The sequence below is a fragment of the Emydura macquarii genome, unplaced genomic scaffold (assembly GCF_026122565.2).
Source record: "Emydura macquarii macquarii isolate MOO-44397 ecotype Brisbane River unplaced genomic scaffold, CSIRO-AGI_Emac_v2 contig_67, whole genome shotgun sequence".
NCBI classification, from domain to species: Eukaryota; Metazoa; Chordata; order Testudines; family Chelidae; genus Emydura; species Emydura macquarii.
Genome location: NW_027130204.1, coordinates 1041380 through 1060347, shown reverse-complemented (window position 1 = coordinate 1060347; position 18968 = coordinate 1041380). Strand labels below are relative to the sequence as shown.

The following is an 18968-nucleotide window of genomic DNA, read 5'->3' as shown; positions in this document are numbered from 1 at the left end:
AGCGTAACTACGCCTGCACAAGGACATTCTGGGCCTATGCAATTTCGCTGAGGCTCAGTTTTCTGCATCCCTTTGGGATTATCCCCCCTCCGATCTGTTTCCTGCCTTCTCATCTCCATGCAGTTCCTCCCAGTACTTCCTGGGCTCTCTCCCAGCTTTCTGGCTCTCAGGGGTTCTTGGGCCGTCTGGCATCTCACCTGGGCTTGTCTATGCTTGAAACACTGCTGTGCTGCAGGGGTTTTCCACTCAGCGCAGGTGATCCTCCTCCACGAGAGTCGGTAGGTGGGTTGAGGAGAGAATTTTCCCGTCCATCTAGCACCGTCTACACCGGGGGGTCAGGTCGGTTTAATTGCATTACTCAGGGGTGTGGATTTTCACACCCCAGAGCAACATGGTTCTACCAACTTCATTTCCTAGTGTAGACCAGGCCTCAACTGCAGGGCTTTTGATTTTTCTCAGCAGCCTCAAGGCTCTTATTTCCGTCTCCTCACACAGAGATCTCTTCTCCTCTGTGATCCTCAGCGGTGTAGCAGTGCCAGGGCATCTCACTCTCCTGCTTGGAGCTGGTACCCTAGGGCTCCGTTGCCAGCTCTGACACCCAACCTCACACATGGGCAGTTTCATTTTTGTATCCCCACACCCTGTTTTTCCCCACATTTTTGTATCCCCACATCCCCATTTTACATCTCCACACCCTGTTTTTTCCATGGGCATCACAGTGGGTATAGCGAAGAGTGGCAGTGGATCTGCCGTCTCCGCATCACGTTTTACTTCTGGATGGCTCCTACTGCGGAAGCCGTAAGAAATAAGAGGCCCATTGCAGGCATCCCAAACTACATGGAGGCGCCTGGGAGAGTCACTCAGCAAAGTACTTCAAAGTCCTGAGTTACTACAGAGAATTCTTCCCCGGGTGTCTGGCTGGTGGGTCTTGCCCACATACTCAGGGTCATGATCACCAGGTTTAGGGTCAGGAAGAAATTTTCCCCCGGGTCAGATTGCCAGAGACCTTGGGGAGATTTCACCTTCCTCTGCAGGACACAGGTTACTTGCAGGTTTAAACTGGTGTAAATGGTGGATTATCTGTTATTTGACGGCTTTAAATCATGATTTAAGGAGTTCAGTGACTCAGCCAGAGGTCAGGGGTCTGTTACAGGAGCGGGTGGGTGAGGTTCTGTGGCCTGTGATGTGCAGGAGGTCGGAGCAGATGATCACCATGGACCCTTCTGACCTTAAATCTATGAGTCTAAGCAGCCCTGTGCAGGAACCTGAGCAGTATCCAGGACTGTGCTGCAGGGACACAGATAGGGAGGGGTAGAAGTGCTGCCTGCCAAGCTTTCCCTGTGTCCTGGCTAGACCATGCTGAGTGAGGCGTCTGCTGTGCTTTCTGCCAGGGGGAGTGATGGACAGGGCTGCCCACTGGTGACAGGGCGTCTGTCTGTTCTGTGCTCCTAGTTGTAAACAAGGCTCAGATGTCTGTGGAAAATCCAGAAAGCACCGATCATGTGCTGTGCCCAGGCTGCCCTCGGCCCAGCTCCGGAGGGAGGAGGGGTTGCCTACACCATCCTGGGAACCCCGGGATTCTTGTCCTTGGTATGGGTTAAGCAGCCCCAGGAGCAGTGGAAGCACAGAGGTGCCTAGGCCATGCCCCCCACCCTTTCCTCAGGGCCAAGAGTGGGGCAGCTCAAAGAGGTTATACTCTGTATCAGAGAAGCAACTACCCAGCTGCTACACAGCTTTGGAGCAGCCGGAGTCAAGGGCTGTCTGTAGCCCATGGTCACCCCAGGTTTAAGGGGTGCGTTTAATTTTATAATTGGCAGCTCATACCCAGTCGTCTTGCAGCCCATGGCAGTTACAGCCCTGGATACCCCCAGCAGGAAGAGGTGAGAGGAGATGGGAGACAGGCAAGGAAGGCTGGCGGCAGTAATTGGGGGAGTTGGGGTCTGGCTGGCAGAAGTGGCATAGAAGAGATTTTTTTTCAAAGGGACTGATAAACAGCTGGGCACAGGGAGTCCAATCTGATATTAGTCTCTGTGTCCCCAACCCATGCAAACTCTCCAGCCATTTTATCATCAGCAAGGCCTTAAGAGGTTCTGAACTGGGCCAGTCCTAGTTGCACTGACCCCATAATTGTGCAACACCCCCATTAGTTGGGTGTAGTAGGATCTTAACTCCCAAGTGTCTGCTGCCTCAGTTTCCCAATTGCTTCCTATCTGTTGACAGCTTCATCTCTACCTGCACTGTGGGGCTCTTGTGCAGATGCTGTCAGAGCTTTGCTGCCAAGTCACACAACTTGCCCTGTCCACAGCATGAGCTGAAGTCCAGTGGAAAGCCTGGTTGAAGAGGGGGATCTTGCTGGGTGCCCTGCCTCCAAAGTAGGCTGTTCTCCTCTCCAGACTTTTCCACAGCCAAACCCAATTTGACTCCTGCTCTCGTGCTATGAGAGCCGCGTCGGCCGAGAAGAAGCACCTCATTCTGGGTGGGTCGGGAATGGGGATGTGGCTGCAGACATAGCTGGGACGTGGTGTCTTGCCAGCCTTGAAAGTCAGGACTCGAACTGGCAACGGAAACAGACACCAACTGGGAGCCAACGAAGGGAGTGGGGTACAGGCATGGGGAGACTGCCCGTCCCATTCTGCATAGGCTGGAGTCTCCACGTTCGTGTCCCCTGCCGAACAGATACGGACAGTTACACTAACCCGCGTGGAGGTGGAACCTGACTGGATCATTGTGGATGGGCGTTCCTCTGGGAGGAAGGGGCAACATTCCCTAGCAAACTGGAGGGAGAAAAAAGGCTTTTCCCCCCTCAGTGCCATTCCCTTGTTTTCTAGGCCAGGTCAAGTGTTACAGGATGCCACTTTCACGGGGCTTTCATGGCCACTTTAATGAGTGGAGGCAGATGCCGACAGTGGCAGGGGAGGAGAATGTCTGGGCCAGTTCTTCAGAGTGTTTCCCCTTCCATCTTCCCCCCATTGGCTTTGAGCCAGCTGCTTTTCATCTAGATGCTGATCTTTATTGCGATGCCCTTGTTATGCCATTGGTTGGGTCTCTGGAGAAGATGATGTACCGCTGTGCATCATCAGGCAGCCGAATCTTTGGCATCTCACTGCCTCTTTGAATGGTCTCAGGTAGATATTGAAAAGAACCCGGGACAGGCTAAATTCCTGTGGCGCTGTCTGCTGAGGGCTCTATGGGAAGAGAAGTAGTTATCCATTGCTTCTCTTTGTGTCCTGCTGGAGAGGAATGAGGGCAGCATTTACACTAGCTGTGTCAGGCTAACGGATCTGCAGCACGTTGTGGTCAGCTGTGTCCAGAGCTGCAAAGGCCAATTGCCATGAGCACTGGCTTGTAGCCTCCATCCATTGCTCTCCGAAGGTAATCTTTTAGTGCCACTGGGCTTGTTTCTAGGCTGTCTGTTGGCATGAAGCCCACTCGCCAGGCATCTCAGATGTGCTGATGGACCAGTGGGTTCTCTTTGCTCCCATTACAGTAGTGGCAAAATCCTGTAAGGAAATCTCTATGCAGCTGGTGGATAGATTTTTAGTGGGATTTGTGCAAATGATGTTCTGGTATCTGCCTGTTTGGGTCCCTGGCCTAGATCTGTGAACCAGGGTGATCTTCAACAGTGGCAGTCATGAGATGATCATCATCTTGGCCTTGCAGCTGGGAGGCATGCCTGGCTCGCATAAACTGGACACGTAACAGATGATGCTGCTGCATTCACACCTCCAGGCCTTTTCCAGCATCACTGAGAGTTACAAGCCCCTTGGGACATCATGACAGTTTGATCTCAGGTGATCCACAAGAAGAGGAGATGGGCCTCAGCCAACAGCCCTGAAATCTGGAAAAATCCTATTCCCAATCTGGATCCAACCTCTGAAGGTCAGATCTGTTTCTTGGGGCTTGTCTATAGGGCAAGTTAGTTACTGCGCAGCAAGCCAGGATGTGAATCTACAGGGCACCACACTTTGGCTTGGTGCACAGTAACTTGCCCTGTAGACCGGCACTCAGTTTCCTTTACCCTTTCAGCGTTGCATTGAACCAACTTTCGGTCCTGTTCGGCCTCTTCTCCAGTAGGTGGCGCTTCACGTTTGCAAATGTGCAGCCAGCTCTGCAGCCCGGCCAGACTCCAGATCGTAGAGTGAGGTGCTGGTCTCCACTGTTGGCCGCATGCCCTCTTCTCTAAGCGGTGCGGGACCTCTTCCCCTCCCCGGCAGGAGATCCAGTTAACGAGGTTCTCCTGTCACCTGGGCAGAGGCGCTGGTTCCTCCTGCTCATGTTGAGGCTGTCCCAGACTCCCGCCCCTGCATAGGCACGGAGTGCTGCAGGCATCCTGCCCCATGAAGCAGGAGTGTAGGGCGGTACAGGCCTGGCAGGGCCATTCCTCCTTCTGGGGGAGGGAGGGTGAGAGCAGAGCCCTCCTCAGTTTGCAGGGGAGGGGTGGTTTACAGGCTCTTGCCCTGTCCAAGGCAGGAAACAAGGGCATCTGTGCCCCTCCCCAGTGTGGGGTGCTCCCAGATGGGTGCTGAGTTATAGGGTGTCACGCCCCACTGCAGGGTGCTGGTGGGGCATCACTTCCCGCAGAGGGGTGTGGGGTGTCGAGTACAGGGTTTCCCTCTCCGGGATGAGGGGCAGGATACAGTATGGCCCCCTCCCATCCTTGCAGCCAGGGGGCTGGTTGTGGGGAGGACGCTCCAGTTGGAAGGAGCTTCTCACCCAAGGCAGATGTTGTGCTTGAGAGATGGAGAAAAGGGAGCTGTGGCTGCCATGGCAACAGGAGGGGGACTGGGCAAAGCAGTGTTAGCCAGAATTTGCAATTAGTGATCAGGGCTGTGCAGAGCCGCCTGGTGTGACAGGGAGTCTGGGAACTCGGTGGCTTGGATGAGTGGTGCCTGACTCCTTCCATACGCAGGAGATGGTGATCCCTGGGAACTGGACCCACATAGGCAAAACCAGCATGCCACATAAGGGATGCCATCTGGTCCCACACCCTTCAGTTCAGCGTTGTATTACAGGGGCTACCGGCTCTGACCTTCGATGCTTCACCTCCCATGCGGGGCTCAAGCCAATGGCACAGCCATCGCTCTGCCCGAACATACCCGGGGCCCGGTGTTGTGCACTGCTTTCTGGCATGACAGTGAAGAGAAGGGAGAGCTGGCGCTAATCACGCTGATTGCATAATGACACCATGGAAGACGGCGACACAGCCATGCGCCAGAGGGACCTGGTGAATTTGGGGCATCGGCGGAAGTGAGATGAGGCTGCATGTAAAGAAGGGCAGGCGGGATAACGTGCTGGAAGCAGCAGATGTGCAGGGAGAGGCAAGTCAGATGCCGCAGTGATGGGTGCAGTTCTAGAAGCCTAGCTGGGGAGAAACCAGCCACAGACCTGGGAGAGAACGGTCAGGGGATGTCATCAGCTGGGCCTCCCCTGGCAGGGTGCTGGTGGACAGCTGTGGGTGCTGGTAGATCTTCGGGATGCTATGGCCAAGGCCTTGATAAGAAGGCCAAGGATCTCCTGTGGCTGATGCCAGCACCGGTGGGTGCTAGAGATTCGATGCAGAGGAGAACGCAGCCTTTGCTAGTGCAGGTGCCCAATTGCTGGGACATGCTCAAGAAGGGAGAGGGTCGTGGGAGCACTGAGGTCCCTTTAAATATTGGGACAGTTAGGGGATCTGACCTCTCCCGCCCAGAAGCCAGGGCAGGACCATTTTCTCCAGGGCACTCGCCCCTTGGGGCTGCCATCCTTCACAGGGCAGACTGGTTAGCTGGCTCTGTGGGGCGCTGTGCCGAGTGTGGGGCTCGCCGCACTGAAAAATCAGCCCTGAGAAGAGAGAGATTCAAGCCACTGCAGTGATGGGAAGGGCCGTGGGCAAGAGGGCGAAGAGCCAGGGAGCAGAGCGGGATGGGGTGACAGGATGTGGGGGGCAGCCATGTGAGGTGGGAGAGAGGTGAAACAGGCAGGGGGACGGCGTGGGGAGGTGGGCTGAGAGGAGGCAGGAGAGTTTGAGGATGGTGGTGTGGCAGCAATGTTTGCAAGGGGCTGGGATGGGCAGGAGCTGGTGCAAAGGGCACAGGGGTGGGAGGATAAGAGTTGAAGGAGGGTGAGAGAATATGGGGGCCAGGGTGATTGGGACTGGATGGGAGGATATGGGTGCAGGGTTGGCAGGAGGGGGTGGGTGGAAGATTGGGGGTGGCTGGAGGAGGGGGAGATGATGGGGTAGGAGGAGGAGGGGGTGATGGGTCCGGGGGCTGGCTGGAGGAGAAGGAGACAATGGGGTGGTAGGAGAGGTGGTGGGGGCGGCTTGGGGGGTGACTAGAGGAGGGGGGAGATGATGGGGTGATAGGAGGAGGGGGGGTGGCGGGTCGGGGGGTGGCTGGAGGTCGTGGAGATGATGGAGTGGTAGGAGGAGGGGCGGTGATGGGTTGGGGCGTGGCTGGAGGAGGGGAGATGACGGGGTGGGAGGAGGAGGGAGTGGGTTGGGGTGACTAGAGGAGGGTGAGACGATCAGGTGGTAGGAGGAGGGGAGTGAGAGGAGGAGGGGGTGGCAGGTCGGGGAGATAACAGCCCCCAAGTGGGGAATCTACTGGACCACTGACGCAGTTGAGTGAGGGGGAGTTGGCTTCTCGGCGGGTGAGGCAGGCTGTACCGGTCGGGGACTGGAGTCTCTTTGCAGAAGGAGCTGGCCGTGGCATGTGGAATTGGGGGTGCAAGCCCTGTTGTGCTCCAGGACCTCTGATTTCACCCATGGGCTCGGTGCTCGTACTAGAGCAGGGGGCCATGGGCTCCCCACCTCAGCTGGGCTGCACTTGCGCTCTCACTGGGGTGTATCTGGTTTAGGGCACGGGCAGAAAGTGTTGCCTGGAGTTTGGAGGATGGGGAAGGCCCCCGCCCTGTGGGAAGCTCTCCAGGCTCTGAAACCTTTGAGGAGCCGGGGAGAAGAACCTCCTGCCAGCTCCTGCAGCCCAGCTGAAGATCGGGGAGCAGGGGCTTGTGGCTGCGTAAGGGGCCTGTGCTGTAAGGGATCCCAGCGCACAGGCCCAGTCACTGATGTTCCTAGGTCAAGAGCTGAAGGGCAGCAGGAGCTTTCTCTGCAGTGGCGTGGGCTGGAGACAGCAAGCGAAGTCAGAGCATGGCAATTGGATTGCTCAGGAGAGAGTGAGCGTGTGGTTCAGGCTGTCACAACCGGGTGCGTGCTGTGAGTGTGTGAGAAGATGGGGAAGGGAGGGAGCCAAGAGGCAGAGGCAGGGCAGGGAAGCGAAGGGGGGAGCACGGTGATCCCGGGGGAGGCAGGGGGCCATGGCTGCAGGCGGGAGGTGTGAGCAGGGCCTCTGGCACACAGGAGAGCCAGGCTAGAATCAGGGTACCACCCGAGGAGCAGGGAACCATAGCAACGCCCTAGGGCTGGGCTCTGGTGTGGCCTATCTGCTATATATCTAGCCAGGGTGAGGGCCTGGGCTCCCGCCGCCATCTGGCTGCTGCTGCCGCAAGGTTACAGTTTGGATCGGAAAGCTCAGAACTGAACAACTGCTTCAGTGCAAAGAGGACAGTGGCAGAGATCCCCAGAACCGCACTTTCATTTCTGCCCCTCCAACTTTCTCTCCCCCTGGGTCACTCTCCACCCCTTGCTGTCCAGCCCGGCCCCACACTCTGAGAGATCCAGATGTCACTGGGTTCAGATGCCCCCTGCCATGTGCCTCCTGAAAAAGCAGCTTCTCCACCAAAGCTACCCGGTGAGTACGGCTCTCGAAGCCTAGTTGCCCTGGAACTTGTTCTGCGGGGGAAACTCTGATCCCCAGTGTGGCTCCCATGGCACCTCTTGCATGTATGGCCATCTTACAGGAGCTTGCTGTACAGTTGGAGGAGGGGGCTGGGCCGGGGCTCAGAGGAGAAGGGAGGCCTCGCCCCAGGAGAGAGGGGACACCTCTGGTTCAGGTTTTGGGGCAGACACTGAAGAGCGGCTTATTTGTCTCTTGTGCAGACCAGAGGTTTGCTCCCCTCTGGCCCTTTCAATCTTGATGCAAAGAACCTCAACCGGATCTTGGGCTGGTGTAAACCAGCAGCGCTCCCTGGCTGATTTATGCCAGCTGAGGATCTGGCCCCTCACGTTCTTAGCATCAGCACTGGAAGAGCTGGAGGGGAGCTGGCTGGATGCAGCGTGGGCCTGCCCTACCTAGCATCCAGCCAGTCCATGAGAGCTGTGAGCTGCTGTCCCTGCAGGTGTGTCTCCAGCGCCTGCCCCGTGCCAACTGTGTCCCATCACAGGGAGCAGCCCTGCTGTGCTGGAGAGCAAGGGCGGCAGGATTCTCCGATGGGGGCACGGATGGGGAAGGGGAGGTCTGGAGTGGCATCAGCCTTTCTGAACCTCCCTCCGCTGGCATCCTGCTAAGAAATGGCGTGTGTGAGCCGGGCGACATGGGAGCCCAGCCCAGGGTCACAGGCTGAACGCTGGGGTGTTGGCTGAGCCGTGCCCAGGAGAACACCCCCCTTTGGCTGTTCCTGGTGAGAAGAGCCTTGGTAAGTGGACGCGAGCCCATCTGTGGTGGAAGGATGGTCACGTCAGGAGGCCCACAATGCTGCGTTCTAGCTGCAGGGTCTTTCAGAGCCTGGGGAGGCGCCTGATTTCTGAGCAAGTGCTGCTCTGCTGTCTCACCATTTTGATGGACGCAGAGCAGAGCAGATGGCAGCCTGGCCAGCTGAGAGCTCTTGGCAGGAGAAACTGCTGGTGGCAGCGAGTTGGAGAGACAACCTCGGGGCTACGTGAATGCACTGCGCTCTGCCAGCTTGGCTGCCTTTCTGATGGGCCCCACGCGCCAGCACGGGCAGGAGGCATTCATGCAGCTCTTCCCTATCGCTTCTTGCAGACACCGCAGTGAGACTCGGCTGCCTTCATGTGCATGTGCCTCTGACATATGCCCTGTGCCTGGATCCCCACGTGAGCCACTCTGACGTGGGACTTCTGGGGGTGGTCGCTTGGTGCGTGCCTCTATGCGTGCCACTAAACCCATACAACCAGGTCACCTTGCCTGAATTTGACCAGAGCATCTCCTCTCAGTGTAAGCCTGCAGGTGTGCTCCCCTGCCCCCATGGGAGCTCCCCTGGCACCCAGCTCCTCTGCTGTGCGTGTGCTCAGTATGAATCTTCAGGTCCATGACATGTGCCCCTCCCATCGGCAAGCACCTGTTCATTTTTGTGGGCACCTTTAGGGTTGTGATGTATGAACAATACAAAGGGACTCCCAGCCCGGGTGCAGGAAGTCTCACGCAACTGCCCTGGCTCTGCTCATCCTCCAGTGAAACCTCATGACCATCTTTCAGCCAGTTTAAATGGGCCAGATCCTACCCCTCGTGTGTGTGTGTAATTCCACTCTGTGCACACAGCAGCTGGAGGATTGGGCCCTTAACACTGACTGAGTGTTAGGTGTTAGACGAAGCATGGAGTACTCCTGTCCTAGAGATGAACCCTCTTCTATCCTGTGATGGGACCTGGACAGTCCTTCGCCTTTGGGGAATCCAGGCCCAGTTCCAGGCTGTAGATGCTCCCAGCACCAGGCGTGCAGAGTTCTTTGGAAACACCACTCCAGTGCAGCTTGCTCTGTATTTATTTAGCCGAGCACCTTTCTTTTCCCCGAAGTGCCAAGAGCCCTATGTGGTTGGGAGCTGGAGAAGCACATTGGGACCACAGAGAAACCAGGCTCAGTCTGTTCCAGACACACCTAGCGAGTGAGACTCTCCTTCTCCCAGACAGCAAGGGGCAGGGCTTAAATCTGTCGGCGTTCTGGTGTGGACAGAACAGCACGACGGGAAGTCATGCAATTGATAGGAATTATAGCACGAACAAGGCAACTAGTTGGTGCCTTTACACCAGTATAAAGTACTGACTGGTGGCAAGACTCAGAGGCCAAATGTTGTAAGAGATGTCTACAGCTCCCCATCCCAAATCTAGCTACCAGTGATCTTAATTAGAAAACACTGATTACTAACCAAGGCTGGCTGAAGTTAGCTGCTCCCTTCTGCTTGTAACCACCGAAACGGGATGCTATGGCAACAAGGAAAGGGAGGCAGAGGGTGCCTAGCAACTAGAAGGGCCTGACAGCAGGATTTTAAAAGGGACAGTTGGGAAATGGCAGTTGAAGGATTGAATGACTGACTGGGGAATAACTGTCATATGGTCTCTGAGAAGCATGCTGCTGTACGGCATGTACAGCTAACTCCACTCAGACAACACCCTCACCCAGAACAAACAGATAAACTCCCACAGGGTGTGAGCCATGGCCGGTGATTACAATGAGAACAGAAAGCAGCACAACTGGAATCTGTTCCCCAGGTGACGACTGTAACAGGCAACAAGAGAAAGTACAACGTTAGTCCATCCCCGTGACTACAGGAGGAAGAGGTGGCGTGAAATGATTCCTTGTCCCCTGGCGCCAGCTGTAGTGAGTTGAGGAAGTGGAATTACATGAATTGTGTCTCATGATAACAGTTGATCAAAACAACAGGAAGTGGCATTCAACAACCAGTATCCTGGGAACTGACCTATTAGTGAAATGGTGAGGGGTTGTGGCAGATCCAGCTTGAGATGCAGCTACAGAGCTGAGAATACAACCGCAGACAGGAACAGCAGTGTGCTCTGCGGAACATGGGGCTAGGGTAGAAAATAGCATAGCAGGTACTCCCGGTCTGGACTGAGGGGTGTCATGGAAGCTGTGTGGGTGCAGGACTGGAATACTGAGGGGGTTTTGGGTCAGCCTGGAGATGACTCACTCCATACATATAGAAGATGTTTGTACAGTATTAGATTCAATATTAAAAAATAAATCTAGTGTCAGCCAATCTTCCAGTTAAGATTTTATGTTAGACTTAAATTTGAGCTAAATAGTTCTTCAAGCCAAATGGAACTGCTGCTTTAGAAAGTACATTTTTAAAAACTACTTTGAGATGTTTTAGCTCATTAGCAGGGAAACGAGTCACCTTGGTTATTACACACACCTAGATGCACATTTTGTTCTGGTCGCTGCTGGTTCAAGGACTTGGTTATTGGTTTTCGTTCTTTAAGGCACTTTTGTTTAAAAATCAGAGGTGACTTTGACTTGGTGGGGGGTGGATTTTGGGTTGTCATAAATGTAACCAAACTTGAGGACTTAAAAGTCAAGGCTGACTTTTTCCAATTTAAAGTAGTATAGTAACTCTGCCATTAGAAAAAATAGTTAATTGCAAAGCGTGGAGCATGAAGCATTTGATTTTTATCCTAAATTGTTAAGTCCCAGATAGATTATCTTCTGCCCTGGGTTCTGCTGATTTAGAGGCTGAAATCAGAATTGCAGGCTGGAGATGGTGGAATTCAGATACTATGCAGCTTTCAGGAGAGAGCTATCTAATCCATGCATGCCAGTTTAAAGAGGCAAAGTAAGAACCCCAACTATCAATCCAAAGCAGATGGGAGACCCTGGAGGGAGATGTGGATTTTGAGAGAGAAAGAGAGAAATTGTTGTAAAGATCAGTGCAAGATTTTGCCTCCAGCTACAGCTGGGAAATCAGAAGAATCAGAAGAAGACAGTTGAGAGGTCGTTTTGAGAGGCCCAGCAGAATTTGTAGCCCCTCTGAGTTCGTCTTGAAATGTTCTCTCTTATTGGAACGCAGTGGAAATGTTGGTCATCACTAATAGAATGCAACAGCAACATCAAATTGGCAGGGGGTGGACAAAATCTGAAAGAGAGTCATGGGTTTTTAGCAGACTCTGGATGGAAAGAACAAAAAGGGCCTTCAGCTGGGAAGAAGTGGAAATGTGATTTGCAAGCTGCTTGTAGATGCCATCTTAAAAAGAGTCAGGCTACGTTTGCTGTTAGGATCAATTAAGACTTGATTATGTGGAGTCACATGACATGTTTGTGACATGGCTGGCTATGCGCTGTCTGGCTAGGACTTCTAGTGGCTTTTTTTGTGTGCCTCTTCCTCCCTCCCCGCCCCAACCCAGGAATTTGCTCACAAAAAGCAATAGTGGCACAATCTGTGTAACAGGCAGAAGGCTGGCCTACAGTAGATGAGACGGGGGTTGAAAACAAACTCTAATCTATGATATCCATATCCTAGTGCCAAGCAATCGTCAGTGTATTTATCCTTATACCACTCCTGCAAAGGAGGGAAATGCTATTATCTCTGTTTTATAAATGGGGAAACTGAGGCATGGTAACTCAGCCAGGTTCATAAAGGGAGTCTGTGGCAGAGCAGGGAATAGACCCTGGGTATTTCAAGTTGCCGGCTAGTGCCCTAGCTCCTGCGCCATCCTTCCCGTCTTGGTCTGATTGTAATCACAGGCACACATTGTACAAAATTCAGCCCTGGTTTAAGTGGAGTGCAGCTCCCTGTAAAGTCAGTGGAACTCACACCTGCTTACATCAGAGCAGAGCTGAATTTGGCCCACTGTCTCAAGGATCAAAACTACTTACCATGTTCAAACACCAAACTGGGGAGTTGGGGAAAATGGAAGCCAACGGTTTCAGAAACAGAAAAATCCGCCTCTTAATCTTCCTCCCTCCTCCACTTGGGAGAGCTGTCTGCCATCCTCTGCACTTGACCCCAGTGCAGAGCATGCATGGCTGGCTTCCAGAATTCCACACACGCAATATGCACTAGAACCGTGTCGAGCAGAGAGGAGTCTTTGTCCTTTGTGGAAGAAACAGAGTCTGAAGGAGATTTGATTCTGTAACTGGCTCAGGAGAGTAGGCCTCTTAAAAGTCAATTAGAGAACCCTAAAAATAAATCAGACTAGGACATTATGGGGGCTGCCAGAAAATCTGGACGAGGTCAGTGTCACTTAATGTTTGCTGTTGAGTGGATTCTGCGTGTTTTTGATTGGGATAACTTCTCTGCCTCTGAGTCAATCTGAGCTGAAGCTAACCCTAGACTAGCACTTCTAACATGTCAGTCTAAGGCCTAAAGGACTGAAGTAGTACCAGAAGCAGAATACACAGGATTGGGTGCTGAACTGAAGATTAGGAAGGTTAGAGCTCTGTTCCCTTTCTCCCTTCTGGGCCTCGGTTTCCCCATCTGTAAAATGGGGATAATATTGCCCTTCCTTTGTAAAGTGCTTTGAAATCAATGGATGAAAAGTGCTAAGAAAAGAAGTTCGCATACTGGTCTGGATTATAAATTACTGCTTTCATAGGAATGTAGGGAGTTTGTTCTAGTTAAAATGTCAGTTAAGGCATTTAAACTGATGGATGTTGGATGAAGATCCTGCAATCAGCGTGTTGTGTAAATTGGATTCACCAGAGGATGCATGGCACTTTGCTGCATGTTGCATGCCTTCAACATGTGGGGAGGGGAGTGATCGATAGCCGTGCAAGGAGATGTCAGCTCTGTTATGCGTGTATGGGCCTGTCTAAACCCCAGTTAGCTGTGAGAATACACTGGCCCGTGGCTAGATCACTCAGCAATAGCCTTTTGGCTAGGGACAGTATTTTCATAAGCCATAAAGAATTTCAGAGATGAAATAGCAGGGACAATTATAGGAAATATGATTAAGAGCTAGATTGTGCCTTTAAAGCACCAGCCTGCATTGGAGAGGGCAAAGAGGGATTCTGCAATGCCTGGAGGAAGGTCCAGAACCCGTGTGGGTGCTGGGGGAGCCCACGCATCACTGGCAGCTTCCCTGGCTGGTGCATATAGGATTTTGAATGTTCCCAGTAGTCCCCTGGACCTTCTGCACTGCTCCTGGGATCAGCTCTGCCCCCTGCGGAAGGGCGCTTGGGGGGAGGAGGGTGGCTGCTGGCAGAGTTAAGTTTGTACAGTGTTATGGATAGTCCCAAACTTATCCCTAGCATAATCCCACTGAAGTCTGTTCCCGGGGTGAAGGCACCCCCCTCCCCCACTTGCTGCATAAGGCTGAGAGGATACTGCAGTGCTTCTGTTGGTCCAGTAAAAGCTATTACCTCACTCACCTTGTCTCTTGCAAAGCCTGGGACCGACCCGGCTACAACAATACTGCAGACATATAGGAGCTAGGTATGACTATACTATTAGAGCCTCCCTAGGCCAACACGTGGGGTCAGGCTGAGCTGGAGGCCAGGGGGCTGTGATCCAGCAGGGAAAGAGCCAGAGTTCAGAGGGCTAGGGGAACCTCAGTGATTCTCTGTCCTGGGAATCTGAGACCATTTGGCTCTGGGGGTCCAAAAGGATTAAAATTGTCCATCTTGTCTGTCTGCTCCAGAGGATCGGAAGGGGAAATCAGGGGTATTGGGAAAGAAAGGAGAGGGGACAATGGGGGAGTGCATCCTGTGGCTGGCTTTTTTCAAAGGGGGGATGTTTCAGACACTGCACAGCTGGCGAGCAGTGTACATACGCAGAGCAAATCTTCCGTTGAAGTCCTTTCCCTAAAGGTTCTGGCCCCTTGGCTCCAAGGCCCAGCTGCAGAAAAGGACAGATGATGGGTGGCTGTGGGTTACAGCTCTGCCTCCAAACTGTAGGTTGGGCCCAGAACAAAATCAAAGCAGGGAGCAGTACCCCCAGCTGATCCCACCCCCCTTGTACCTGCAGCCTAGTATCAGTGTCTAGACCTGCAGCCTCCTGGAACATCTCTCTTCAGAGGGCTCTGGAGAAACATGCAGCGAACTGTGGTGCGCCTGGGGGCGGGAGCCCAGGTGCCTTGGCAGGATGCAGTTTGAGAAGTTCTGTTGCAAGGCTTACCTGAGGCCTCTGTTTTTGCAGTGACCACCCCCTGAGTCAGCTGGTCTCTGACTCAGACTCCGAGATGGACAGCACGGAGCAGCTGGCGCTGGGCAGCACAGACACTCTGTCCAATGGGCACAAGGCCGACCTAGAGGCTGCCAAGCGCCTGGCGAAGAGGCTCTACAACCTGGACGGATTCAAAAAGGCGGACGTGGCTCGCCACTTGGGGAAGAAGTACGTGTGGGTATTGTGAGGAAAGGCTGTTCATCCAGGCTGCCCCACCGTCACTGAGGGGGCAGCAGCCTGCTGCCTGCATAGGCACTGCCACGTGGGCCTGGGCTGAATGATTTGAAGGAGACGCCCCCAGGACAGCCTGCTCTTCACAGGGGCTCCTGGGAACACTCCCCACAACCCACATATGCCCAAAGTTCATTGCATTGCACCATTGACCCCAAATCAAAACACCTTAAAGCTGGAGAGACTGTACGTGGTGTGTCTACCCCATCACACTCTCCACAATCCAACCTTCATGTCTCCTGGTGCGGTACCACGTGCATTAAAAACTCCTCCGTTCCGCCCCTCCCCTCCATCTCCCTCCCTCTTATGCTGATCTCTCGCTGAGATGCTCTCCCGCTCTCTCTTCCAGTAACGAGTTCAGTAAGATGGTGGCCGGGGAATATCTGAAATTCTTCGTCTTCACTGGGATGAATCTGGACCAAGCTCTCAGGTCAGAATCTTTCATGGGCACACGCACGGTTCTAGGAGCCGGTCCCCATCAGGCTCTACGTGCAGCAACGCAGGCCAGCTGCAGTTCAAGAGCAGAAGCCCCCCACAGGCTGGCCCCAGACCCACAGCCGAAAGGTGGTTGCAAAGCCACTCACATCTCAAGAAGACTTGGCCTCTTTCACAAGAAATTTTCCAAGCACCATCCCGTGGGCTGATATCTAACAGCCTGAGAGGACATACTGAACCTCAATTTACAGCCGAATGGAGGGAGATGTCATGGATTCTGGATCCCCTCCAGCCACAGCTGAGTTTCTACAAGCTCAGTTTCTGAGCCCAGAGAGTGCTGGCCTGGGGTCAGCCTCTGTCCCCATGCAGGCTATCCCATCTGATGTAGTTCTGGGATGTGCAAGTGGGACAGTCTTGTCATGTGCTCGGTGGAGGGGTCCTCCACGTGGATGACAGAGCGATCGATGTAGGAGTTCTGGGGCTTTCTGGTGCGCACACAGTGTTTTTCCTGTAGGTTACAGAAAGGACAATTCTCCTGCTTGTTGACAGGGTGGGGCGGGGGCAGGTGGTGGCTGACTTGATGCTTCACCCACTCTTCTTCTTCAGGTCCTTTCTGAAGGAGCTGGCCCTGATGGGGGAGACACAGGAGAGAGAGCGAGTCCTGGCTCATTTTTCACAACGCTATTACCAGTGCAACCCCAGTGCTGTCTCCTCTGAGGGTGAGCTACCATATGGCTGTGGCTGCGGCTGCGTGTGTGTTTGTAAACCTGGGTGCAGATTCCCAGACGAAAACTAGGTTAAGCTGGAGTTAAGGCAGAGAGCACATACCAGTAACTTAAGGATAAACACATCACAGGGATGTTGTAATTATCCCAAAACTAAGCGTTATAAACCCAGGAAATTCAGAGAGAAAGCTTCACTGTAAAAAAAATCCAGACGTTGTGGCCTAGACATGCACAGTTAAGGCACTCAACACCTGTAACTCCACTCGGTAGTAGATTAGCACAGGGAGAGAAAAAGGAGCTACCCTAAGTGTAACTGTGTCCTTGCATGTAGACCTGTGGCTCAGACCAGCAGGGACTTTTGAAGAGAGGTAGTCAAGGCAACCACCACCAATTGTTGCCCAGACCTCGCTATTTCATCTTGATTTTGTATGTCCTTGTTTCTGTCTTGACTTGATTCACCATGGCATGTCCTTCGGTTGAGTCAGCAACATGTCCATGGGGATTTATGGCTCACGGGGTGTGAAATGCCACATCAGAGGTTACACAGGGCTTTGTTTCCCCACTCAACCATTCTTATGAGCGCTGTGGCCTTAATTCTGGCTTCACCACCTACTGAAGAGGGTGCTGTGCTCGATGGGATTTTTGCACAGCTGGACCACACAATAGAATTAAATGGAATTTCAGCCTGCACAGCTGATCTGAGTGGTGCCGAGAGCCGAATACAGACCGTGCCGTATGTCCTGAGCTGTATGGCAAGGGTCATGGATCGATGTTGGGTTGGGAGTGGTCTCCGAAGCTTTGTCCAGGTCAGCACCTTCTCCATTGGAAGAGGTTTCGTGTGTGGCCCAGCCTGTGTGCCGGTAGGGGGAAACACATGTTAATCAATCAATCAACCATTTATCCATCAATCAGTCGAAACATCTGGAGATGCTAATAAGTGGAACAAACAGCCATGTGCAAAGGGGTGGTTGGGGGCTCTGATCACCTTTCTTGTGCTGCAGATGGAGTCCACACTCTGACCTGCGCCCTGATGCTATTAAACACAGACCTCCATGGACATGTAAGTATCTGCCAGCTCCAACGCGCTGCCTGCTCTGCTGTGCCGCTAGGCATCTTCTCAGTTGGGAGGGTGGAAAGTGGCCATTGTCCAACTGCATGTGAGCAGAAGGCAGATGGGGCACACAGGAGCCAACCCCTTAGCTGTGCGGGACAAACTGCACTTAAAAGGGACATGAAGGAGAAGCAACGAAGAGTGGAGAAGGAGGGCTGAGGGGGTAGAAAAGGAGAGCGGGAAAGGTTGCATGAGGAGCTGGCAAAGCAGCAGCAAGCTGAGGAAGGGCTGAGGAGGAGACAAGAGGGGCTGGAAGGAGGGGTGAGGAAGAGGAGGGAGGCAGATAAGGGAACAGGAGGAGGGGGATGGGAAAGTAAAAGGGGAGAGGAGGGGGCATTGCTGAGTGGGGTTCTGAATTTTGACAGGAACAGCTGTTTAAAGCTTCCGGCCCTTAGCAAAGGGGGCAGTTTTCTCCACATCTCCAAACGGCCTTTCACACGATCCAGGCTTTGTCCCTGGGGAGCCAGTCCTACCGCCAGGGTGCAGGGCCGCTCTCCATCCAGCCGCTGCTTCCTCTCCTCAAAGGTAACCAGCCACAATTCTCTGTCACTGTCTCCCCCAGAACATCGGGAAGAGAATGTCCTGCTCCGACTTCATTGGGAACCTTGAAGGCCTCAACGGAGGCAGTGATTTCCCCAAGGAGCTGCTCAAGGTAACTCAGCTCGATCTCCCCATCTGAGCCACACCAGCAGGAGTTAAGCTGGGACCCCTCTTAGAAAACTGCTCTCATGCTGCTTCCTAGTAAATGATTCCGCCAGGGCTGGCTGGCTCACTCAGGCCCTTGTGGCTGGGGCACTGGGTGGGTGCAGGCTTCCGTTCAGAGCAGACTGCCTAGGCAGCATTATCAGGGGCAGCAACTTTTCCCAGAAATGGGAGGGGCAATGAATTGCCCTGAACTATGGCTGTAAATGGGTGCAAATCAAATTTCTTTCTGTGTGTAACAGCCTGGTGTCCACTAGTGACAGTAACCCTTGTGCAGCCTCTTGCACGTTTGTAGCACACTATGCATCCACACAGGACACCGCAGTGCTCCAAAACCAGTTAAAACAGCCTGTGTCTCAACAGATTGAATAACTGGGTAAAGCTTAGCTGGTCCAGACCGAAGCTTAGTTTAGTGCCTGTGTGGAAAGTCCTGGAAGGGTCCCCCAGGATGCCACTGGCCCCGCTAGGTGCCCCGCATGCACTGCTCCTGGGAGCTGAGCCAGGAATAGTGGCCCGTGCAATGAAAGAGGAGTACGACATCACTAGTGTGGATGTGCGGCCAAAGTTACCCCAGCTCAGCGTGGCTAATGCAAAGGCAGCAACCTGTGCGTGCTCCACCCGTCTGGGACCCGCTCCCTGGCTGTGTGCCGAGGCAGAGCGCTGTGAATCACCCTCTCTAGCGACAAGCTTGCTCCGCTTCTTTGGAAGAGGCACAGGACCCTCCCCTTGCCCCGCTCACCTATGCTCCAGCTGACCTCCTTGGGCCACATCCTCCGCAGCTCTACCCTCCCCTCTGGCCGAGGAGAGCTGGGGGGAGGAACCCCCAGATTTCCCGCATGTGTGTCCTACCTCTTCAACCTGCCCCATGGAGCCAGGCATCCAGCTGGAGTCCAGCTACTGGGATTGTTCTAGGGGTGGCCCAGCTGTCTAGGAATGGCGACGTGGAGGTGAGGGTCCCGGCAGCTGACAACCCCACATGGAGGTGGGGGGAATGCACTCTCTCTCCCAACCCATGAAGTGATGAGAGATGACAGG

At 53.7% G+C, this 18968-nt stretch overlaps 1 protein-coding gene across 1 annotated transcript in view; it reads left to right on the top strand.

The window, feature by feature from the left end:
* The window catches only part of PSD (pleckstrin and Sec7 domain containing), a 58301-nt gene that overhangs the window by 11950 nt on the left and 27383 nt on the right, over positions 1-18968 (top strand). Inside the window, exons 5-9 of the mRNA XM_067536697.1 lie at positions 14703-14897; positions 15310-15390; positions 16002-16114; positions 17122-17180; positions 17794-17883. Of these exons, the coding sequence (XP_067392798.1) occupies positions 14703-14897; positions 15310-15390; positions 16002-16114; positions 17122-17180; positions 17794-17883 (538 nt within the window). The remainder of the gene's footprint in view (positions 1-14702; positions 14898-15309; positions 15391-16001; positions 16115-17121; positions 17181-17793; positions 17884-18968) is intronic.